Source organism: Xenopus laevis, chromosome 6S (genome assembly GCF_017654675.1).
Source record: "Xenopus laevis strain J_2021 chromosome 6S, Xenopus_laevis_v10.1, whole genome shotgun sequence".
NCBI classification, from domain to species: domain Eukaryota; kingdom Metazoa; phylum Chordata; class Amphibia; order Anura; family Pipidae; genus Xenopus; species Xenopus laevis.
In genome coordinates, this window is record NC_054382.1 from 122,773,883 (window position 1) to 122,800,442 (window position 26,560).

Consider the following 26,560-nt stretch of genomic DNA (forward strand, 5'->3'; position numbering starts at 1 on the left):
CTATATAGTCTTTTTTTTTTAATATTTTTTAATTAACCTGCAGGGAATATGAAAAGTTGACCGGTCTCTCAATGACGAATTCTGGTTGCCATGGTGAGATCAGTGGTAACAGTTACAGTTTTTTCCCCTTCCCTTTTTAATTGAAATCAAATTTTTTCTCTTTTACATTTAAATGTTTAGCTTAGGAGTGCGTTACGTTTCACGAGCGTGCCAGGGAGATTTGTAAAATTGAAGCTAAAAAGTAATATTGCGAGCCCATCTGGTAACAAAAGCCGCGCTGTATCTACGGGCTGAGATTTGGAGGGGAGCGCACGGATATAAGCAATTGTAAATTGTAAGGAATATATGAAAAACTGCCTTCTGGCAAAGATTAGAAGAATCACAAAAGCCAAAAAACACGAGCGAATGTTAAGTAATCCTGGGGCCAAAACAAGCAGAAGGGAACAAAAGACCAGTTCTGTGAATAAGTGACGCGTGATCCAATGCAAAGAGAGAAATGCATTTTTTTATTTAGGTTTAATGGATTACAAGAGTTGTGAGTGAGAAAAGCAAGAGTCAGGTTTAATGCAGCTACAGGACTGCTGAAGAATAGTATGTAAATACAGGTATGGGACCTGTTATCCAGAATGCTCAGGGCCTGGGGTTTTCCTGATAAGGGATCTTTATATTATTTGGATCTGTGTACTTGACATCTACTAAAAATCATTTAAACATTACAAGAACCAAGCAGGATTGTTTTGTCTGCAATAAGGATTAAAGGAACAGTAAAATCAAAAAATGAAAGTGTTTTAAAGTAATAAAAATATAATGCAGTTACATAGTTACATAGTTACATAGTTAAATTGGGTTGAAAAAAGACAAAGTCCATCAAGTTCAACCCCTCCAGTGCAGTGTTGCCTTGCACTGGTAAAAACGCTGTGTGCTTCAGAAACACTACTATAGTTTATATAAACAAGCTGCTGTGTAGCAATGGGGGCAGCCATTCAAAGGAGAAAAGGCTCAGGTTACACAGCAGATCGCAGATAAGCTCTGTAATGGTTGTTATCGGTTATCCACTATTTAACCTGTGCCATAAAGCCTTTTTTCAATTTCCTCCATTGTTTATATAAACTTAGTACTTATCTGTTATCTACTGTGTATCCTGTGCTTGAATGGCTGCCCCATGGCTACACAGCAGCTTGTTTATATAAGCTATAGTAGTACTTATCTGTTATCTACTGTGTATCCTGTGCTTGAATGGCTGCCCCCATGGCTACACATCAGCTTATTTATATAAACTATAGTAGTACTTATCTGTTATCTACTGTGTATCCTGTGCTTGAATGGCTGCCCCCATGTCTACACAGCAGCTTGTTTATATAAGCTATAGTAGTACTTATCTGTTATCTACTGTGTATCCTGTGCTTGAAAGGCTGCCCCCATGGCTACACATCAGCTTGTTTATATAAACTATAGTAGTACTTATCTGTTATCTACTGTGTATCCTGTGCTTGAATGGCTGCCCCCATGGCTACACATCAGCTTGTTTATATAAACTATAGTAGTACTTATCTAGTTCTGCCTCATTCTCATTCAAGATGCTTTGCTGTTGTATTTAATGTTTATTCTTTGGATCGAAATAAACCCTGGCAACCAGGTGATGCTTTGCAGAAATAGAGATGCCCCGAATCCTTCGCGAAAGATTCGGCTGAATCCTTGATTGTGACAAAAAGTCACGTGATTTCGGTTTCCACCCCAATTTACATATTCAAATTAGGATTCTGTTCACCAGAGCAAAAGGATTCGGCCGAATCCTGCTGAAAAAGGCCGAATCCTGGGGCAATTAATTAAGAACATAATCCCACTAGAAATAAATGTAGACCAACTGCAAATTATTTCAGTGTATTTCAGGGTAAATGGCCCCCTTTAACAGACCCAGGAGGCAGCCATATGTTAGAAAACTAATTAAAGGAAGTTTTATTTCCCTGGCTTTGCTTATCTTTAACATAAAGACTCACTAAAGGGCTGAAGTTGCCCCTTGGGTCGCACAGAGTGGTATGGACATAGGTTAACTGCTGCTTCTGACTCCAAGGACACTTGTTTGTAAAGAAGAACAAATTCATAAATAGGAAATGTATTCTAACAAGCATTTGCATATGACTGGGAAGCAGGTATGAAAACATAATGCACTCATCAGATATTAGTCTACTAAACGCTAGCAGCTCTAATGTACCTCTGCCCAGTAATGTGCATTTAATGTTTCTCAGGTCCCTTTGGCCCATAAGGCAGCAGAGGGAATATTTTGCCTTTATTTGCCGCTGATAATTTTCACATGAGCCTAATCCTGCAGGTTGGACTGTAGAGCGCGTGCAATTAATCAATGTCCTATTGCTTTAGCCTCCGCTCGCCTGTGGATTCCGCGCTCGCTCGCTCTCCTGGTGATGTCACGGCACGTGATGCGATGATCCCCAAAGGGACAAATTAGTGCAAATAAAATAAACCATTATTTGTTAGCGTAAACTGCTCACGGCCAAGGGAGAAGTCATTTATTGTGAAGGCAGATTTTAACAGAATTCCATATGCAACTGATCAATAGTAGGAACTTCACAGCCTTGTGCACCTCCGCACATAATAATGAGTATACGCTCAGCACTCAGCAGGGTTATACTACTGTATCAGGACCAATGAGCTGCCACGTTACAGGAAATAGGACATAAATAAAGGGAACTGAACCCCTGAAACTCGCAGGTACTTTGGCTGAATAATCTTATTAGAGGAACCAAGATTGCTATAGGAAACGGGGTTACACTGCTTAGAGATATCTCCAAAAAAATATGTATATATAATGTGGGATCCATTATCCAGAAAGCTTGGGGCCTGTGGTTTTCTGGAAACTGGGATCCTTCAAGTACCTTACCAAACCCCTTGGGTTTCTCAGTTGGGCCAAAAGCCTGGTATTAGCAGTCTAAATATGCAAATATCTCAAACTGATAAAAACTGAAAATAAATAAATTGCTAAAGTTTTTAAAAAAGCACTCTGGATTCATTTTCTTGGGTTTAGATCCCCTTTAAAGGGATTCGGTCTTGATTTTTATGATGTCGTTTTTATTTCTAAATGACACTGTTTACTGCAAATAATTCACTCTACAATATAAAATTTCATTCCTGAACCAACAAGTGTATTTTTAGTTGTAATATTGGTGTGTAGGTGCATCTCAGGTCATTTTGCCTGGTCATGTGATTTCAGAAAGAGCCAGCACTTTAGGATGCAACTGCTTTCTGGTAGGATGTTGTTTCTCCTACTCAATGTAACTGAATGTGTCTCAGTGGGACCTGGATTTACTATTGAGTGCTGTTCTTAGATCTACCAGGCAGCTGTTATCTTGTGTTAGGAAGCTGCTATCTGGTTACCTTCCCATTGTTCTGTTAGGCTGCTGGGGGAAAGGGAGGGGTGATATCACTCCAACTTGCAGTACAGCAGTAAAGAGTGACTGAAGTTTATCAGAGCACATGACTGGGGGCAGCTGGGAAACTGACAATATGTTTAGTCCCATGTCAGATTTCAAAATTAAATATAAAAAAATTAGTTTGCTCTTTTGAGAAATGGATTTCAGTGCAGAATTCAGAATACCATTAAGAATTGATAAGTTGGTTTGCTGTTTTGAGCCTTTAAGGGTAGAACTCCACGAGCAATTTAGTCACAATCCAAAGCGCAACAAATTGGTTGTAAAGGATACTAATTGAAGGAACAGTGGTCACAGGAAAACTAGCATTCCCATTGGTTGCTCACTGCCTCTATAAAGAGCACAATCCTGTGTATAATGTACAAACATGCCAACATACTCGGCACAATTAAGAAAAACTATATATCAAGGTTCCAAATATCTGTGAGCGGAGGGGTGGGGAAAGTGAGGATTAAGGTAAGAGAGAGGAACCCTGCATGGCAGTTGTGAAATGACACTTAGAGGAAAAAGAATTTAATAAAACTCTGGAGATGAACGCGGTGCCGCCTGGATAGGTTCTCTTAAACCAGTGAAGTGTAGCGAGTCGCACGACGGCTTCCTCCGCTTGTTTTAATGACGCTGACGCATTATGCTCAGTAATTGCAGCACATTTTATAGTGATGTATATTCTTATGACATCAATTAAATTGGGAGCGGAAGCGCTAAACAAGAAAAGTGTAACCACGGAACAAACAACTTCATTACTTCAAAGGAACGAGACGCAGAGAATCAGGCATTAAAGGTGGGAAGATGAGGCAGCTAGGAGAGACACAAGCAAGGGGGGTTTTAAAGGGTAAGTAAAATAAACCAAGCAACTAGTAAAGGGGTTGCTGATCAGCCATAAAACAAAATTGGACAGATTGTGGGTTTTACTTGTCCTTTTCTATTCACAACAGATCCCCTAGCTGAGCATTTCGATTGGGGCCGAGCTGATGGATTCAGAAAGAAGGACGTTTATTCCTGAGACTTTATTTCGCTGCACTCCTATTAAGAATTAACCTCATTGCCAGTCTGCACAGGAAACACGGAGGGCATAAATTAGATTAAGACAGGAGCAACTGATTTGCAGGAATGTCCTTATTAGGGGCCCCACTGTAATTATTGCATTAGTAAATAAGCACATTCTAACGATGCCAGGGATTCCTGCTGGGAGAGCTGATCCCTAACACTGCGCCTCTCGCTACACATTTGCAATACAGAGACGGAAGGGAAAGCTAATTCCTCTCTGATGGCAGAATAATGGCTCACAGTCTGCGGGGGGGGGGGGATCCTTAATATATTGTGCACTTGTAACTACAACCTCAAACAACGCCAAACAAGTGAACGTCTGCAATTCAACAGCTGGAGGGTGCAGCTTCTCTCCTATCAATTGTTTAACAGGAACAAAAAAGTGCAGTTCCATAAATAACCTGCATGATGTTCCTGCTGAATTGTGCTTAGTAAAGAGAAATACCAATGCTGTCATTGATTCTTGGGATCTCTCTGTACAATCCATGAGCAAATTTAGGGACTGTTCCTGCCGAATTGTGCTTAGTACAGAGAAATACCTATGCTGCCATAGTTTTATGGTATATTTCTGTACAGACTATGAACAAACTCAGGGGGCTGTTTCTGCTGAATTGTGCTTAGTACAGGGGAATTCCTATGCTGCCATAGTTTTATGGTATCTCTCTGTATAGACTATGAGCAAACTTATGGGCCGTTTCTGCTGAATTGTGCTTAGTACAGGGAATACCTATGCTGCCATAGTTTTATGATATATCTCTGTACAGACTATGAGCAAACTTAAGGGCGGTGTTCCTGACCTGTACAGAGAAAGACCAAAGGTATTCCCCTGTTCAGCAGGAACAGCCCCTTGCTCATAGACTGAATGGAGAGATCCCATAAAACTATGACAGCATAAGTATTCCCCTGTACTTATAATTAGCGGAATGCTTATATAAAGCATAATCACATCAGTAAGGACCATTGTACTCAATAAACTTTGTGTCAATTGGACTATACCACTTTAGAGGGGTGACAAGGAAGACCATGGCCTTCCTCATCATCGCTCTGGGATTGCATAGTCTGCTTGGCACAAACGGGGGAATGTAATAAAAATCGCTAACGGAAAAAATATTCGCAATGCGAAAAGTTATGCCTTTGCGCGAACAAATTTTGCTTTGTGCGAATTTAATATAGCTTTTGCGAGCCCGGAAACTGTTTAGCAACCACTTCCGACAGTGAAAGACCGTTTGCGAATTTTATAGTTTGCGCCAATGCGCTGTCAATGTAATAAAACTTCTTACTGAAAAAGTCGTTATGTTTGCTCCAAAAGATTACGACACCTTCAAGCACTTCTTATGAGTGCGCAATTAAAATTCGCAATGCGCAATTAAAATTCGCAATGCAATAACAGTTTAAGGAACAATATTACATTGCGAGATGTGGATTTTTAGTCTTATTGGTGCGAATTGTTTTGCTCTTTGCGACTTTTATTACATTCCCCTGATAGTGTATTGAGCACAATGGTTCCAATGTGAGGAACTTGTGTAAAAGTATGTAGGGGGGGAATATAGTTTTATTTTATTAATAAATAAAACATGTTCTCCCATGCACATCACAAATCATGGTTTATGCCAAGCAGGGTGCTACTAATTTAAAAAAAAAAAAAAAAAATATAAGCCTCTATACCTACAGAGTTTATTATAAAACTACAATGTCCAGCTAAAACCCAAAGGTCTTCGAAGCAGCACGATACCATTGTATATTAATAAAAAGAAATTGTCGATATTGTGACTTAAGGCCGCGGATTTATAGCATAACAAATAGCAATCTCTGCGACAGAACATAATGGTAACTTGCAGCCTTAACACTTGGCACTATTGCTCCCGGCTGGTCAATAGGGGAGAGTCAGAAGTAATGGGCAGTGACACATACATATGAATGCACATAAGCAACAATAAGGGGCTGCCATCTAACATTATTCTATAAGAGACATTCCCCGGCTGGGCTGTAAGAGATACTGTGATCCCAGCAGCCTTATTTCTTATATACCATCTTATTAGCCAACAGGCTAGTCTTCTACTTACTGGCACGGACCTGAAATAGCACCAAGAACATGGGATCCTTGTCAATATATATATTTATACAGACCATAGAGAGAAAATATAGAAACCTGGCTTATATTTTATTCTTATACTTTTATTATATTGCAATATATGTATTTTTTTTTTAATTAAAGGAAAACTTTACCCCCAAAATGAATATTTAAGCAACAGATCATATTGTGTCATATTAAAGAATCTTATCAAACTGGAATATTTTACATCTCTTGCCTTGAACCACCATTTTGTGATGGTCTGTGTGCTGCCTCAGAGATCACCTGACCAGAAATACTGCAGCTCTAACTGTAACAGGAAGAAGTGTGGAAGCAAAAGACACAACTCTGTCTGTTAATTGGTTCATGTGACCTAACATGCATGCCACTAGAGCAGTGATCCCCAACCAGTAGCTCGTGAGCAACATGTTGCTCCCCAACCCTTTGGATGTTGCTCCCAGTGGCCTTAAAGCAGGAGCTTATTTTTGAGTTCCTGGATTGGAGACAAGTTTTGGTTGAATAAAAACCAAGTGTACTGCCAAACAGAGTCTCCTGTAGGCTACCAGTCCACATAGGGGCTACCAATAGCCAATCACAGCCCTTATTTGGCACCACCCAGGAACATTTTTCATGCTTATGTTGCTCCCCAACTCTTTTTACATTTAAATGTTGCTCACGGGTGAAAAAGGTTGGGGACCCCTGCACTAGAGGGAGCATGAAGTGATAGAGATCTGATAAAAGAATTACACAACTGCAATGCTGCAAATGCTCCAGACACAGTGAAAACCCTATGACGCTCATCATAAATAAATATACTGATAAATCTATGGACTCCTCTGAGCAATGGCAAACAATGGGCAAGTGCAAACCATTCTGTGTAAGCACAAAATTTAGGGGTTGCATCTATACCAAAACGGCAACAAATCCACTATTTTGGGATTTGTTCGAATCCCCAATCTTTCATGAAGAATTCGGATGAATCTGAACCATAATTTGGATATAGAAGAAAGACAGATGAACCCCCTCACCAACAATTTATTTTATCTTTTCACAAAAAGCCACGTGAATTTATGGATTGGGTTCAGGCAGGCACTTGGATTCCATGAAATCCAAATGCTGCTGGAAAAGGACAAATCACAGCCAAATCCTGAATTTGGTGCATCCCTTAAAATATGGTTTTATTTATTTATTATCAATGCCCCATTGATGGCAAAATAGATCTCCTTGTTCGTTTCTGAGACTTATGACACTACAAAAGGGACCATTGGAGATTGAGATTTAATTAGCCTGAAACTGCAGGCTGATTAAAGGAGAACTAAAGTCTAACAAAAGAAGTAGCTAGAAATGTTGTATATTATGTTTTATGCTTCTGTACCAGCCCAAGGCAACCACAGCCCTTTAACAGTAAAGATCTGTGTCTCCAAAGATGCCCCAGTAGCTCCCCATCTTCTTTTTTGCTGATTCACTGCACATGCTCTGTGCTGCTGTCACTTACTGAGCTTAGGGACCCACTCACAATATACAGTACATATAGAACAGAAATGTCACAGTATAAGGCTGATTAGTAATTAATACAGATAATTACTACATGGCAGCACAGAAACCAGTGCAATTAGCATCAGAATTTAATAATCAGCAAACCTGTAGCATCAGCTTATATTACAGCCAGGGAAGCTCATTTTCTGCTGGATAATTAGTGACGAGCCCTAAGCTTAGCTTCTCAACAGCCAATCAGAGCCCACTGAGCATGTGATTGTCACAGACACTTTCCAAGATGGTGACCCCCTGTGACAAGTTTGAAGTCCTGGATCATTGCTGCTATTGACAAGCTCAAACTTTAGCCTCGTGCAATAAGTTCACTATATAAAATATGCCATTTTTGAACCATATTTATTTTATATACAGGTATACATTTTGTTAATTAAAAATGTTTTTGTTTTTTTTTAAAAAACAAAAACATAAAAAGGTAGTGTCTCTTAAAATGCAGTAAATCCAGCAAGCATATGGTTAATGGAGAAGTGAAAATCTCCTTGTCCCACAGTGAACGTCCTAAACTAATCGACTTCACTTCTCATTTTTCCATGCTCCTATTGTTACACATGCTTCAGCTCCTGATAGCTGGGGATGATATATAGACACTGTCAAACTACTTATGTCTTCAAATGCTTCTTCACTTTCCCTTTCCACATTTGCTTATTCAAAGGGTGAAGTGGCATGGTGGCAAAACGCGGCATCATTTTTCAGCCAGTAAAAGAGCCCAATTAATCACTTGCCTGGTGCTCACGCGGCTTGTGGCTGCATTAACTCCTACACCAGCTGTCCCATCATTGAGATTTGCTTAGGTCTCAAACTCCTGGTAGCACGACCCTCGGAGTGGCAGTGTCCTATAACATGGAGACGGTGCAAAAAGAGGGCCATAGTTTAAACAATATGGCTTCAGTAGTCCATTCGTTTTTTTTGTTTTTTTGGAGGAAGGTAGGTCACAGGAGGACGTCTCTCAACAGAATGGCCATGAAGTTCCATGGTATTGCAGTAATACAGACACGAAAAAAAATAGTACAAAATATTAACGTACATAAAAAGTTACCAATAGGTCACGTCGATCGTTTTCGGCTGCTTTTGTAAGAAACGTTTACTTGAAGTTCCTAAAACTGACTTTTACTGACCTGACTCGTTTCTCAATGGAATGTAAATTACGGAATACTACTGCACAAATATGGCAGCCCACTCACGGAGAAAATGGGGAGATTGGATAGGTAAATATTTTTATGAAAATTTTTTAAAGCTCATACAAAGACAATGTTATGCTATATTTTTTTTCAGAATTTCAGATCTATGGCCAAACTAGTGATGTGCAGTCTGGCCCAAAGCCCGTGGGTCAGATGGGATCAGGCCAAATTCTGCACAATGTTAGCAGGAGTGTTCGGGATAAACTTTCCACTGCGCTAGTGATGTGCGGGTTGAGAAAAACTCAACCCGCACCCGACCCTAACCCACGTGCCTCTGATCTGCACTGCCTGCACCAGACTTCCACTTTCATTTAATAGACCCGCCGCGCCAATGACAACACAAAAGGAAGACATGCGCCTATAAAACCAGAAGCCGGAAGTCTGAAGCGGCAGTCTAGGGTCGCAGGCATGGAGAGCAAGCAGAAGAGCTCAACTGTGAACGTGCCCCGCAAATGGGGGAGCGAGGTCAGCCCGACCCTGCCCGACTCGTGGGCAAACCCTGGGCTATCACCCCGGTCTGCACATCACTACACTGTGCCCATCTCACCTATGACCATACAGTTCACCGCATTTGCCTCCAGTGGCTGCTTTTTATACACTTGGGCCTGTAACCTTACAGCGGGGCTCAGATGTATAAACAGGGAAGTGTATTGGGTTAGAATCGGTTGCGGGTTGACTGTCGACCCTGCATTTCACTAGTCCAAACTTCTATGGCAGTGATCCCCAACCAGTGGCTCGTGAGCAACGTGTTGCTCACAGACTCTTTGGAAGTTGCTCCTAGTGGCCTCAAAGCAGGTGCTTATTTTTGAATTCCTGGCTTGGAGACAAGTTTTGACTGCATAAAAACCAGATGTACTGCCAAACAGATCCACCTGTAGACTGCCAATTCTCATAGGGGCTACCAACAGCCAATCACAGTCATTCGGCACCCCCTGGAATTATTTTCATGCTATTTTCAACTCACGGGTGAAAAAAGGTTGGGGATCCCTGTTCTACGGAGATGATTCAATTACACGGGTTTCTTGGTTAGCAGTACCCAAGCGAGCAAGTGCTGTGTATATACCCTGTATATAAACCTGCCCTTTATATTTGCTGCTCGCTAAAACTCGTTGAGAGTTAAAACAGATTACTTTATTCAAACCTCTTGCTTGAGTGCCACTCCCAAATCAATAGCTAGAAAAGCACCTGACAGAACGTAATAGCAATTGTCATTTAATAGAATGACAATCACAGAGGCAAATACAGAGACACCGAAAGAGCTTCACTAAGGGACTAAAAGGATAGTGCTGTGCCTTTAATTGTTCCACAGACAAAAGCTTTGACTTGACGGAGGCTACAATAGGCCCAGGCTATGACACACGGCAGAATCGAGAATACTTAAAGTGTTTAAAAGTGATCAGGTATTCGTTTTCTTTTCTGTCCCAGTTCTCAAGAGCAGAAATGATTAATAGCAGTAGAGCCAAGTTGGGAGGCCGGCCCTATCTCTGCCTTCCTGAGAGCATTTAAAGGGATTATGTCTTGATTTTTATGATGTAGTTTTTATTTCTAAATTACACTGCAAATAATTCACTCTACAATATAAAATGTCATTCCTGAACCAGCAAGTGTATTTAGTTGTAATATTGGTGTGTAGGTGCATCTCAGGTCATTTTGCCTGGTCATGTGATTTCAGAAAGAGCCAGCACTTTAGGATGTAACTGCTTTCTGACAAGCTGCTGTTTCTCCTACTCAATGTAACTGAATGTGTCATAGTGGGAATTGGATTTTATTATTTAGTGCTGTTCTTAGATCTACCAGGCAGCTGTTATCTTGTGTTAGGGAACTGCTATCTGGTTACCTTCCCATTGTTCTGTTAGGCTGCTGGGAGGAGGGGGGAGGGTGAGGGGTGATATCACTCCAACTTGCAGTACAGCAGTAAAGAGTGACTGAAGTTTATCAGAGCACAAGTCACATGACTGGGGGCAGCTGGGAAACTGACAATATGTCTAGCCGCAAGTCCGATATCAAAATTAAATGTAAAAAAAAAATCTGTTTGCACTTTTGAGAAACTAATTTCAGTGCAGAATTCAGTGTACCTTTAAGAATTGATAAGTGAGAGTTTATTTTTGCTTGCACACAAGATCTTCCCTTGGGCCTTTACACCCAGTGATCATCTCTAGTGATCAGACACTTACAAGAGGCATCTTGTGTAAGTGGGCTGCAATACAGCACAGTAGAGAGAGATGACTTCTACAAGGAGGCAAAAAGAACATTTAGGGGGTTATTTATTAAAAGTCTGAAAGTTTTTGTATTATAAAATCCAAATTTTTAGTGGAAAAACAAAAAAAAAACCTAAAGTTTTTCAAGATTTATTATACCCAGAGGCTGCAAAAAGTCAGAATCCAAAAATCCTTCATCTCAGACCTGCCGAGGTTGTATATACGGCAACGGGAGAGGTCCCTATCCTATTTGGAATTTTCCGTGGTGTGAGCTGGAATTAGCCTGGAAGTCTGACTATTAAGGACAAAATTCCAAAAAATGCAGGCTTTAGGAAAAAGGCCACAAAAAAATACAAACAATTCGGGTTTTCGCTCGATTTTATAGAGTTCTTCCCTGATCTGATTAAATCAAGAATTTTTTTAATAATTAATAAGTTAAAATTGTGCATTCTAGTTTGGTCAGACTTATTTTAATTAATCCGAAAATTTCAGATTTTGATAAGTAACCCTCGTAATGAATGTTAATGGGAAAACGAAACCCCTCACGTATTATTTCTTATTATTCTTATGTATTTCCCCATAAAGGCTATTTCATTATAATGAGTCTGTGAGAGATGGCCTTTCTCAATAACTGGTTTCGGAGTAACAGATGCCATACTAATAATAATAATAATAATAATAATAATAATAATAATAATAATAATAATAATACCTACATGCAATACTTCCAGGCACCAAGGACAACATATAAAGCCTATGTACAATCTACTGTAAAATATATCAGTAATTTCAAAAACTTTTTTAGGGATTCATCGTGTGCTCCTCAAACCTACTTTATAGGAGAGAAATGGGAACAGTGGGGGAACAGAATTATAGCCACCTAAAACTACTCCTGTGCTTTGTGCTGGCAGAGGTGTAAAACCTCGGACTAGTTCGAGAAGTAGTTATAAATTATTTAAGAATAAACTCATAATACAATGTAATTTCTGAACAAACAGGAGATATCCTTCGGAGATTTTGGTCAAAATGTCTACATTTTTAATGGATAACTGGTACATTTTTTTCCCCAGATGAACTCACTGTTATCCACACTTTAGAATACACTGGATTATTATTTGAGTCATTTGCAAGCATGAATATACAGGTCTCATGGCTAAGGTTAATTGCAGCAGCTCGGTACAGAATGTCTACATAGAGGCAATGAAAACTCCACCGCTGAGGCCCTGTAGCACCGATATTACATGAAAGGCACTTTTAGGAAGGACGGCATAATAAAACATTACATCTGGTGAATCGCTGCTTGATCAAGGCTTCTCAGCAATTTACCCCGAAACAAATGGCAAAGAACAGTTTCACGGGCACAATACTGTTTGTGTGGGCACAGGAGGAGCTGAAAGGTTACCACTCTTCAGGCATGGTATTCATTCATACTCTCTTAAAAAGCCTCTTGCACCTTCAGCAGATCCAAGGCCTATTCCATGTTCTTTTGTTTTAATTCCAGAATATATTAACGTGTTGTGTGCAATAAGCACTTCAGTATGTGTGCCAGAAACTGGAGGAAAACTCCAGCCTTCAAGTGATGACAGCTCAGAGCCATCCGAGATCCTCGCTTGCAGATCTGGGCATCCAAGCCTTGTATTTACATGTATTTATCCAGCGTCAACAGAGATGTAAGTGTATAGAGACAGAAGGGCCCAAGAAAAAACATCCGGTATTATTTCGTATATATATCAGCAGAGCATCTTCTGGTATTTAGGCTATTAGGATACATGTATATTGTAAAAGGTACATTCCAATTAGAGGACAGTACGGTCCCCTGCATGAAGGCCAAACCGTGAACACCATGGAATTCAAAAATTACCTCCAATAGCCTTTATTAATTTTAAAATAGTACAGGTATGGGACCTGTTATGCTCGGGATCTGGGACTTTCCAGATAATGGATATTTCTGTAATTTGGATCTTAATACCTTAAATTTATAATTAATAACAGGCTGGTTCTGCTTCCAATAAAGATTAATTTTAACTTAGTATAGATCTTGTACAAGATATGGTTTTATTTTTCCAGAGAAAACTTTAGGATTATGTGAATAAAATGGAGTCTATGTGAGACGGCCTTTCCATAATTCTGATCTTTCTGGATAATGGGTTTCCGGATAACTTATCCCGTAACTGTACAGGTATGAGGTCTGTAATCCATCTGTAATCCAGAATGCTTGGGACCTGGAGTTTTCCAGATAAGGGGTCCTTCCATAATTTGGCTCTCTAAATAATCATTAAAACTAGGGATGCACCAAATCCAGGATTTGGTTCGGGATCCGGCCTTTTTCAGCAGGATTTGGCTGAATCCTTGTGTTGGGCCGAACCGAACCCAAATTTGCATTTGTAAATTAGGGGTGGACAGGGAAATTATGTGACTTTTCATCACAAAAGAAGATTTTTTTCCATTTTTTCCTTTTCTGTCCCTAATTTGCATATGCAAATTAGGATTCAGATTTGGCCGAATCTTTCACCAAGGATTCTGAGATTCGGCAGAATGTCAAATAGTGTATTCTATGTATCCCTAATTAAAAGATATAATAGGATTGTTTACCTCTAATAAGGATTTAATTATATCTTTATATCAGTACAAGGTACTGTTGTGACAGAGAAAAAGCGTTATAAAATTTTCACTTATTTGATTACAATGGAGTCCGGTGACGACCTTCCCTATAAATCAGAGCATTCTAGATTTCCGAATAATGGGAATAAAAGTGTTGCTTTTTTGATTTTCAGCAGTCAAGTGACAGCATAAAGCACCATAAATAGAACGGATATAATTCATATTGTTATAATACACAAAAGCCATGAATATCTTGTAAATGATATCCTTATAAACAGTGACAAGTGATGTCATCAGTTATAAACGGTGAGTAGGGATGTCATTTTTGGCACATGACTCACTGAAACTTGTGTATTATAATAAATAAAGTACCCTCTGTTGTAAAATATGAAGATATTAGAAGTTACCTTCGACCTTGTGTTTTTATATGGTCATGGAACTCCTCTGTGACTTATAATATCCTTATATTTTACAATAGGGGGTACTTTATTCCCTATATATTTGTTAGCACTTATGCAATAAAGATGGTATGACTATGAAGAGTCCATTGCTGGTGCGTGGATTCTTTTAGGGTTGTTATTAATGCGTGAGTGCAGCTAAATAATTGACTTGGTCATTAATAACTCAGAAGGGTAAAGGCCCCAACAGGCCGAGTCGGCAGTTTATTGGCCCATGTGGGGCCATCCGATGGGCTTCCCCGACTGATATCTGGCCGAAAATCGGGCAGATTAAAAAATCCCGTCGGATCGGGGCCGCATCTGTGCGGCGCTGCGATCCGACCGCCTGGATCCATTACGATCCATCAGCCCAATATCGTCCAACTCAATGTGGGCATATCGGGGAGAAATCCGCTCATTTGGCGACATTACCAAACAAGCGGATCTCTACATCTATGGCCACCTTAATAGGAGCCATAGAGAATGACAAAATTCAGTTAATGTTCTCATCAAAGGAGAGTCAAACCAAATATTTTAACAAATAATTTTAACAAAAACTGCTATTTTCTGAGTTGTCCAGGGCTATAACATGACGGTTTGGACAAGCCTTTAGAACAATACAAGATAGATCTGGATTAGGAGATACGGGCTGTTCCAGAGAGTAGCTCTGACTTATAGTATAAAATGGAACGGACATGGTGGGCCAGGCGCTCGGACTCTGGGCATTAATACTGTAATTAAGACAACCCATGGGTACCGTTTGTCATATACATATCTACCGTGCATTAATCACATGAAAACAGAAGCAATGCTGCAAATGAGTTGGTGTACAAGATGTTACTGAAATGGTTCCAGAAATAAAAAATAAAGTGATCCCATGACTGCTCAGTCTGAATGCTGCTAAAAGCTTCTGTGATCCAAAAACACATTTATCCTGTCAGAAACGCGATAAGCTCACAGCTTGTTCCATTAAACCACAGGCTGTAGGTCTTTCCTGGACAAAAGCACCTTCTTCCCATTCAGCATTAGGAGTCTGGTTCTGTGCTGACCGCAATGATTTGGGGGGGGGGGCACTCGCAATTAAAGAGAACTTGCAGCTTTAAGCCATGGTTAAGAGGTGACCCAACTATCCTACATAGTTTTGTGCTGAGCAAACACAGATACATTGCTTTCACTGCCCTCACCAAGTCATTAATTAACATTAAAGGGATACTGTCATGGAAAAACCTGTTTTTTCCCAAAATTATTAATTTTTATTAATGCTGCTCCAGCAGAATTCTGCAGTGAAATCCATTTTTCAAAAGAGCAAACTGGGTTTTTTTTATATTTAATTTTGAAATCTGACATGGGGCTAGAGATCTGTCAGTTTCCCAGGAGCCCCCAGTCATGTGACTTGTGCTCTGATAAACTTCCGTCACTCTTTGCTGTTGTACTACAAATTTGAGTGATATCACCCCTCCCTTCCGCACCCCCAACAGCCTTACCATAGAACAAAGGAAAGGTAAGCCACTCCCTAACACAAGATAACAGCTCCCTGGTAGAACTAAGAACAACACTCAATAGTAAAAATCCATGTCCCACTGAGACACACTTAGTTACACGGAGTAGGAGAAACAACAGCCTGCCAGAAAGCAGTTCCATCCTAAAGTGCTGGCTCTTTCTGAAATCACATGACCAGGCAAAATGACCTGAGATGCACCTACACACCAATATTACAACTAAAAAAATGTATACTTGTTGGTCACCTACACAGATATTGTCAGACGATTATTTGGAGTCAAACAATCAGAAAATCCTACAATAGGCATTGTCCAACTTTGTCCTTCAATTCGATTAGCCACAGAAAATGTATTCTGATCCCCAACCTTTTTAACCCATGAGCAACATTCGGATGTAAAAAGAATTCGGGAGGAAAAGCATAAAAATAGTTCCTTAGTGGTGCCAAAAAAGTACAGTGATTGGCAATTTGTAGTCCCTGGTGGTTTGGCAGTAAACCGGTTTTTAATGCAACCAAAACTTGCCTCCAAGCCTAGAATTTAAAAAAAAAATAATCACCTGCATTGAGGCCACTGGGAGCAACATCCAAGGGGTTGGTGATCAACATGTTATTTACAAGCCACTGGTTGGGGATCACTGCTGTAGATGTTCCTTACTGGTGAATAAAGGGGTATCAGCTGCAACTCCCTCTAAACCTTTCAATTATTGAAAGCATCAAGTGGATCGAGCTATTTCTCAAACCCATACGCGCGTACAAATCTGACCATCTGCATAAATGGGTCACATATGCTGTGTATGGTCTACGTGGATTATCGCCTAGTATCTACAGTATTGGTCTTTCCTTCTAGCAGAAGGAAAACATCGAGAGGTTGAGGAAATTCACTGAAAAAAACTAGATCATAAAAAAAAATTAAAAAAAGATATGTGAAACAGATTTAGTCTCTTTATAGCAATGACAGCTCCCCTTAAATGAGGAGTGAGACCAGCACACCTACGTTACAAATCCATTGTTGCCCTTATTCCCCACTAAATAAGAAAGGTCAAAGTGGAGCAGCTTGAGCCGTCAAGAGGTACAAATGCGAGAATGCTCAGGCAGCCTCTGGCTAACCGCTTAAGCTCCCAGCTGGAGGGCCACAACCTTCCCTTACAAGGCCTGTCAAAACTGACATTTCCCTGTGCTAATTCGCATTATTTTTTTCATAAATTTGGTCAGGAAAGGACAATCTTTCGTCTCACACCTCATAAATCAAGCAAAGGCTGTTGGCCGCCAAAGGCTCTTCTTTTATGATTTTATTGGTGGCTGAGAGGGAGCCGGGGATGTTTGCAACATGTTACACAAGGTGTGGTCGGCTCACAGAGAGGAAAAGCAGCCACAGGATACAGAGTCTTGGGCCAACACCCTAAATGTCCCCATGTTCCCTTAGCTGAGAAGGTCATTGCACATGTCTGGTCACCATGGCCTTGACTTCAAGTCATCAATACATGTGTCTGCTAACTAAAGCTCCAGGGGCACTCCAACTCACTATAAATTTTGGGGAAAGGAGGGAGGGGGAGCTGAAGGGTTCTTTGCATTGGAGCAGTAAAGCTTCGGGATGCACCGAATCCAGGATTGGGTTCGGGATTCGGCCTTTTTCAGCAGGATTCGGCGGAATCCTTCTGCCCGGCCAAACCAAATCGGAATCCCAATTTGCATATGCAAATTAGGGGCAGGGAGAGAAATCGCGCCTCTTTGGTCACAAAATAAGGAAGCTAAAAATGTTTTCCCCTTCCCACCCCTAATTTGCATATGCAAATTAGGATTCGGATTGGCCCTAATCTTTCGCAAAGGATTCGGGGGTTCGGCGGAATCCAAAATTGTGGATTCACTGCATCCCTAAAAAGCAGTAGCAGTAAAAACCTTCCATGGTGGGGCACGACGGCAAACAGTAGTGGTGCTAATACAGAAGAATAAAATAAAGTTGCAAAAGCAAAAATATGAAGGATGGGAGAATTCTTTTACCTTCCACCTGCCCCAAAAACCACACATCTTATTGGGGAGCATGGATAAAAGCACATGCATTTCAATAGTCTGCGAATGCATTTTACAAAATATTAGGGATGCACTGAATCCACTATTTTGTATTCGGCCGAATCCTTCGTGAAAGATTCGGCCGAATACAAAACCGAATCCTAATTTGCATACTTCCTTGTTTTGTTATAGAAATGAAATAAAAGGCCTTTATTCAAACACCAATTGTTTTGTTTTGTGACAAAAAGTCACTCGATTTCTCTCCCAGCCCTCCCATTTGCATATGCAAATTAGGATTCAGTTCGGCCTGGCAGAAGGATTCGAACGAATCCTGCTGAAAAAGGCCGAATCCTGGATTCAGTGCATACCTATAAAAATATCCAAAAGCAAATGCAGATGTCACTGCTAGAGAGCTGCTGTGTAATACATCTGCCCCATAGCATTTGCAGGAGGCGACACATAGAATAGATCTCATGTGGTTCAGCCCAAAAGGGGTTAAAAGTGTCAGCCTTTCAGCAATCACATGATCGAGTGCCTAAGTCATGCATATTTAACACTCGCAGAGAGAAGAGGGAGGCAATTTTCAGGCTGCTGCAGAAGAGATGGATGTGGAATACAACCGGCTTATGATGGATGAGCAGCGAGGAAAGACTTGCTGGGACCATATACTGTGAGTGCAGCACATAATCCTCTCTTTGGATTTCCAAGGAGACAAGTGAAAGTCATGCATGTGATAAATGCGGAGTCTGGCCTTTATCGACCTCTCCACCCATGCTCACCCTGGTTGGTATGAGCCAAATATGGGCTCCTCCACTGTGTAATGGCAACGGCAATGGCTGTTTAGGGCACTTTAAAGTAGCCTGAAAATATCCACAGAGGGCAAAAATGGCCGCACATCTCCCCAGAGGGCGACAATGGCCCTCAAACCCAATCTGACAAGATATCAATGTTGCACATTAAGTTTTGGGGTTCAGTACCAGCCCAAGCCAACCACAGCCCTTTAGCAGTAAAGATCTGTGTCTCCAAAGATGCCCCAGTAGCTCCCCATCTTCTTTTCTGCTGATTCACTGCACATGCTCTGTGCTGCTGTCACTTACTGAGCTTAGGGACCCACTCACAATATACAGTACACATAGAATAGAAATGTCACAATATAAGGCTGATTAGTAATTAATACACATAATTACTACATGGCAGCACAGAAACCAGTGCAATTAGCATCAGAATTTAATAATCAGCAAACCTGTAGCATCAGCTTATATTACAGACCAACCTCATTTCCTGCTTGATAATTTGCGGCGACTAGTGATGGGCAAATTTATTCGGCAAGTGAGAATTTGCGGCAAATTTGTGCGTTTCACTGCCGGTGAATAAATTCGGAAATTTGTGGCGAAAATTCTCAGACGAAAATTTGCCAGCGTTAAAAATCCTGTTTGGCAAATTTTTCGCACTTTTCGTGATATTTGTGGTGAAGTGAAACGGGACAAATTCGCCCATCACTAGCGACAACCCCTAAGCTTAGCTTCTCAACAGCCAATCAGAGCCCACTGAGCATGTGAGTGTCACAGACACTTTCCAAGATGGTGACCCCCTGTGACAAGTTTGAAGTCCTGGATCATTGCTGCTATTGACAAGCTGAAACTTTAGCCTCGTGCAATAAGTTCACTATATAAAATATGGCATTTTTAGCCAGTCAATTTTAGGGTTTAGTTCTCCTTTAAAAATCCCACTGGACAAGAAGCAAATCAGTGCGTTGACCTCCATCTATAAGGCCATAGCTATAACTGCAACTTCCTGAGATAAAGGATCTGTTGCAGTGTTTGCTAAAGGTGAGGTTACATCATGCACAGGCATCTAGACATTAAACTATAACTCTCAGAATCTGTCTGCCAGAATATGTTTGAATATGTTATAGTGCAGTGCCCATTGTTCATCACTGGATGAATTGAAAATTCGAATCTTTTTTATGGTCAAAACCGTCGACTAGGGAATTATCTAAACTTGACTCGAGTTTTTTTTTAAAAAAAAAAATTCAAATTCGATATTTATCAAACTCTGGCCCTTTAAGAATTAGACTATTCGCCACCTAAAACCTGCCCAATTATGGTTTAAGTCAATGGGAGAGGTCCAGGGAGATGTTTGCAGCCTTTGAGTTTGTCGGTGAAAAAACATGAATTAAGTTTGATCGAATTCGATTCGAGTTTTCAGGTAATTTAAATTCGTCCGAGTTTTAATAATTTGATTGTATTAATCGCCAAGTCGAATTTTAAATTCATTCGGTATAAACTTATTTTATACAGAGCTCGTGGCTAAGGGCAGACTATGCAGTATTTATCATAACTCCCTGGTACTTGAACAATTAGGGGCAGATTTAATAAGGGTCGAATTGAAAATTCTAACTTTTTTTATGGTCAAATTCGACTAGGGAATTATCCAGACTTGATTCAAGTTTTTTTTAAAAAAAAATTCAAATTTGATTTTCGAGATTTATCATACTCTGGCCATTTAGGAATTCGACTATTCGCCACCTAAAACCTGCCGAATTACTGTTTAAGTCAACGGGAGAGGTCCAGAGAGGTTTGCAGCTATCCTGACAGAGTTTTTTTCGGAGAAAAAACTCGAATAGAGTTTGATCAAATTCGATTTGAGTTTTCGGGGTGGTTTAAATTCGTCCGGGTTTTAATAATTTGATTGTATTAATAAGTTTCGCCAAGTTGAATTTCGAATTCAATTGAATTTAAAGGGATCCTGTCATCGGAAAACATGTTTTTTTTCAAAACGCATCAGTTAATAGTGCTACTCCAGCAGAATTCTGCACTGAAATCCATTTCACAAAAGAGAAACGGATTTTTTTTATATTCTGACATGGGGCTAGACATTTTGTCAATTTCCCAGCTGCCCCTGGTCATGTGACTTGTGCCTGCACTTTAAGAGAGAAATGCTTTCTGGCAGGCTGCTGTTTTTCCTTCTCAATATAACTGAATGTGTCTCAGTGGGACATGGGTTTTTACTATTGAGTGTTCTTCTTAGATCTACCAGGCAGCTGTTATCTTGTGTTAGGGAGCTGTTATCTGGTTACCATCCCATTGTTCTTTTGTTTGGCTGTTGGGGGGGAGGGAGGGGGTGATATCACTCCAACTTGCAGTACAGCAGTAAAGAGTGATTGAAGTTCATCAGAGCACAAGTCACATGACTTGGGGCAGCTGGGAAATTGACAATATGTCTAGTCCCATGTCAGATTTCAAAATTGAAAATAAAAAAACCTGTTTGCTCTTTTGAGAAATGGATTTCATGGCAGAATCCTTTAAGGGAGTTTAAAAAAAAAAACATCAATTCGAAATACGACCCTTGATAAATGTGCCTCCCAATGTTGCCAAGGAAACAGCTTCACCATCGCTAAGCTAAATCAGTCGTGTCATTGCTTTGATTCATGTTAGTGGGGATCCATCAGTGACTCCTAATTAAAGGGCATAATAGCCCGTTTGCATTACAAGGAGTCAACACACAACTGAGTGCGCACAGAGAGCAATGGATTCCCAGGTATGGTGTGAATGGCTGGGCAACAAGGGGTTACATTGCGAACGTAAGAGATAAAAAGCCACACAATAACCCCACTTGCAGGACTGTTACCTGCGACAGAGGATTTGTCCCTCTTTCTTGTGGTTCCTTTAAGGAATTGCTTGTTTAGAATGACCGCGCTGCAGGCGTAGGCATGGGGTGAGGGAGGTTAATATATGAGTAACTTCTCGCAAGGCATTTCATAATGATTATTGGGAAATGGATAGAGAAAGCAATATCAGCTGTAAATGGCTCTCCTTTGCTTTTCTGCTGCCTCCATATTTATTGGAAAAGGAACCCCCCAAATGCTTGACATCAGTGCCCCCTAGTGGAAATTCTGCCAAAGGCACTTCCAGTCTTCCCATGTGTAACAAAAAAAAGCTTTACAATTAAAAGAGTATTTTTAAAGAAACCACTTATATACCCGTTGCTCTTGTAATCTACAGCTCTAGCAATCTTTATAGAGTCAGTGGTGATTTAAGCAAACAGACACATCCAAAAAAACAGACTTACCCTTTAAATAAATATTTTTTCTTTTACTTTTGTGTTCCTGTGAAACAGAATGTACAAGAACTTGGTGTCAAAGCTTGCAGTTTCAGCCTTGCAGACATAGCTATTGTAGGCAAACTCTGAATAATTCAGCAGCTGCAAATCCCCAATGGGTGATTATACAGAGAGCATGTACTGGTATGGGACCGGTTATCCAGAATGCTACAGACATGGGGCTTGCCAGATAAGGAATCTTTCCGCAATTTGGATCTTCATACCTACTTACCGCACCATATCTACTTTTAGCGATGTTGTCCCATTATGATCTAAATCCAGAAAAGCTAGGGATGCACCACTATTTTGGATTCGGCCGAAACCTCCAAATCCTTTGTGAAAGATTCGGTCAAATACCAAACCAAATCCTAATTTGCATATGCAAGTTAGGGTTGGAAGGGGGAAAAGATTTGACTTCCGTGTTTTGTGACGAAAAGTCGCGTGATTTCCCTCCACAACCCTAATTTGCATATGCAAATTAGGATTCAGAGTCGGCCGAATCCCGAACCCAATCCTGGATTCGGTGCATCCCTAATAAAAGCATTGTTACAATTCTGTTCTATTACTTCAAATTATTAGATTCAATTTAAATTATTACTTCAATACTGATTAATGGCGGAATGTATATTGCTATATTTAACAAACATCTATTTCTTATAGGGTTACCACTGTGTAGATTGGGCCGGGCGGTGATGTGGAGGGGGCGGGGCTGTGACATGCAGGGGACGGACCGTGATGTCGGGGGCGGGCTATGTGGCCATTGGCCGATCGCCGTGTCAATCTTAGGAGAATCCTGCCCAGTTTTCCTAATTTGGAAAACCGGGCAGGCAGTTTTGACCCGGGCAGCTCTTCAAATAACCGGGCTGTCCGGGTCAAAAGCGGACAGGTGGCAACCCTATTTTCTTATGTAACCTTAACATAATAAATAACTTAATCAGAGCATGAAATAGGAGGGTGATATAGACAAGCTGAATGTTGACAGTGAGTCTTGAGATCTACTGATCACCAGCTAAAGGTCTACTGGTAGATCCCCATCTAATTTTTGGGCACCACTGATTTAAGTCTACAAGAAAAAATAAAGCATTTGTTTAATTAAGCCTCTGGTGCAGTAAGTTCATGTTTATGTTAAGTATACAAATACAGCATTGCTAGCATTATTCTATTTTAGACTTCATTTGCCCCACCTCACGTCTATCAGGGTTAAAGGGGGAACTACAGTTGACAGCTTGCTGTATAATTCTATTGGCTATACAGCCAACAGCCAAAATAAACAAGGTACTTTAATAGGAGAGTTCTTCAAAGGAAACCGGAAGAGGTTCCGCCAGAAAGTGGTGGGTCTGGTAAGTTAGGTCCACTTCCTCAAGATCTAGGCTGCCATGGCCAGAAGTGGTGACCTTGCTGACAGAGACAACGGACTATGACTTAAAAAAAAGGTTCTTTATAGAAGCACCCCTACTCTGCTTGTTAAATGGGTCCCTGATCTATCCTCAGAGCAGCTAGAAAAGTACATGGGGCCTTGATGGGAGAGTCATGGGTGATCTGTATCCATGGCTTCAGGATGCAGATGGCTGCTGCACAGGCATCTTCCGTTCTCCAATTCAACCCACTCATATTAGATTTTTAGCACTTTGGGAGAAGATTTAATACAGATAAGAACTAAGACTAGTAGCTATGAACTAGTTGCATAGCCGGCATATTATCACTCACTTTAAGCTCTGTGGCAAGTTATATTTCAGGGAATTATTGGATACTGAAGCAAACCTGTGTGTAATACAGTTTGTGACAGTTCCCCAGGAGCAAAAGCCCCCTTCTTAAAAGACATGTCGTTGATTGTCCTATTTCTTTATATGAAGAACTTCACCTCAAGAGGTATGATGTTGGCCAAAAGGTGATAAGAGTTCTCAGGCTCCTACTATGATCCAATCGTTTGTCGAGTGGCCAAGAAATAATTTTCAGTTGCCAATGACAAAGTGTTTAGGGAATGAAGCCAGTAAGGCTTATTGGTGCAGCCCATCACCACCACATCAAGGTCCTCTGTGCTAGATGATCTTATAGTCTTTCTAAAGATATAAAAACTCGTTCTCCTGGCTACCAGTACTGAAATATGTAATGATGAACTTGCCCTTGCAATGGCAAACACTTTGGACTGAGAAGCAAGTCATTTGCACCAGAGCTATACCAGAAGACCGTGATTGACCTGTGGATAAAGTTAATGAAATAGATCTACACATCAATGCAATAAAAGTAGTCATTTACATGGTATTTCCACTGAATCTTGGCCTCATGTGTTGAATTTACCCCCTAACACTGCAGGGCTGTGTTTGTCAAATATTTTACCTTCATCAAAGTCAACATCGTCTTCCGTGTGTTGTGGGAAGGGAAAACAGTTTGTGATCTCAAGGCGATCGTCAACCACTAGGCCAAGAAGAACACCCTGCACCACTTCACTCCCATGGCCTTCCTCTTGGTAATGCTTAATGATCTTCAGCACCACCTAGAAAGAGATCAGACACAAACATAAGGCAAAGGGGAAGTACGTTGAATGAAAAAGTTGGGTGCATTTTGGGGAGGACAACAACTTCAAGACAATCAGTGAATCTGTGACCAAAGTTTAATTTGTACACCATCATGGAACCTTCAACACAAGGCATAGATAAGTCCCAATGTACACAACATTATGTCCAGTAGTAACCAGGTGAGAGTTTTTCAGCGCATTGATTGTTCTGGGTGCAGAGCTGGTTTAAGATATAGCAATTAAGGATGGTGTCAAGTCAGCTCAATACTTGAGGCCTCATCTATCCAGGCTAGTCATGCAAGGAAATTCTTCATTATTAACAATTGTCCATCGATTTCCCAGTCTGCAAGCAAACCAGTTAGTAAAGCAAGTTTCAGGTAATTTGCAGGGAAAAGGATTCTGTTGCTTGAGCAACAGTTTTCAGCTTTTTGAAAAATGTGCACTTAAATAGTGCCAACTGCTTGCACATTTTTTGCCCCCTTTAATAACCAATATAAAGCAAAGCTGGCCACAGATATGGCTACTGACTGGAGGTGGAAATACACACATGGCATTGAACTGAGCTGCCAGGACTTTTCCCAATGGCCCTGACTTTAGTGGGTCTATTGCCCTTTCTAGAACACAGAACATGAATTCTGTCCAACCTTTTACAGGTTCTGCTTGTGTTTCATTTATTCCCAAGAGTGAAAAAGATAGAAAAGAGTAAGTTTAGAAAGTCTAAGGTCACTGCATGGTAACATTTCGTACACACTGTCCAGTGATGTTCACCACATTCACCACAAGGAGCGGATAGAGGACTCTACACCCTCCAAGCTTCATTAACAACTGCTAAGATCCTCATTCACCATAATAAATATCTTTGGGGAGTCAATCTAGACATTCTATAGAATCAGCAGACATGTCTCATAAAGTTACAACTTTTAAAGAAGGAAAGCTACTGAGGCAGATTATTGCCAATAGATTAACTATACCTCCCAACTGTCCCATTTTTAGATGGACTCTTGACAGCTCAACCTGCAGTCCCTCATTTGTACTGGAAAGTCCAGTTTTTCTCTGCACTGAACAGCCAGAAAAAGAAACAAAGTTTCTAACTTAATTGGCTTTTGGCAGAGAGCCCAGAACAGCCACAACAAAAGGTTAGATTCATTTGTAACAATTCAAATGCATCAATATAAGCAAATGAGTAATTGTAACAATATAAAATAACAGGTCCCTTGGGAAAAGAGACTTATAGCTTAAAGGGCAATTCACCTTCATTAGCAAAACTAATAACTGGAAAAAAAAAGAAATATGTTCAAACTTAATCTCCGAAATATTGTAAAATGAGCATGGTAATTAGGGTGTGTGGCCACAAAAATGGGAGTGGTCAAAAAATTCACCATGCTACGCGCAGCAACTTTTTTTTATTCCTCTTTTTATTTCCAAAATGTTGGGAGGTATGGATTAACTACAATAGTGCAAGATAGAACTCAATTTATTCTGCAGAATGCTTTACCATAACCAAGTAAACAGCTCTAGAAACGGTTTGTTTAGGATAGCAGCTGCCATATTAGCTTGGTGTGACATCACTTCCTGCCCGAGTCTCTCCCTGCTCACTCATAGCTCTGGGCTCAGATTACAGCAGGGAGGGGTGAAAAGGGGAAAAGGAGAGGGAGAGGAGCAAACTGAGCATGCTCAAGCCCTAGCCCTGGAGTTTTATGCTGAAAACAGGAAGTCTGATACAGAAGCCCATGAGTACACAATAGAAGGAAAGAAATGTGAGGTTTCTTTTGACAGAGGACTCAGAGCAGCATTGAGGGTTTACTGGTGTATTTATATAGACCTTTCTGATACTTTGTTTTAACCTTTCCTTCTTCTTTAAGGAAAGGCTCTCTGCAATAGGCTTTGTTGCTGGACATCATGGCACTGCCAAT

The 26,560-nt window shown here is 40.5% G+C and overlaps 1 protein-coding gene across 1 annotated transcript in view; it reads right to left on the reverse strand.

The window, feature by feature from the left end:
- Positions 1-26,560, reverse strand: part of eif3h.S (eukaryotic translation initiation factor 3 subunit H S homeolog) — a 127,946-nt gene that overhangs the window by 69,047 nt on the left and 32,339 nt on the right. The window contains 1 exon segment of the mRNA NM_001095310.1: positions 24,470-24,626. Coding sequence (NP_001088779.1) covers positions 24,470-24,626 — 157 coding nt within the window.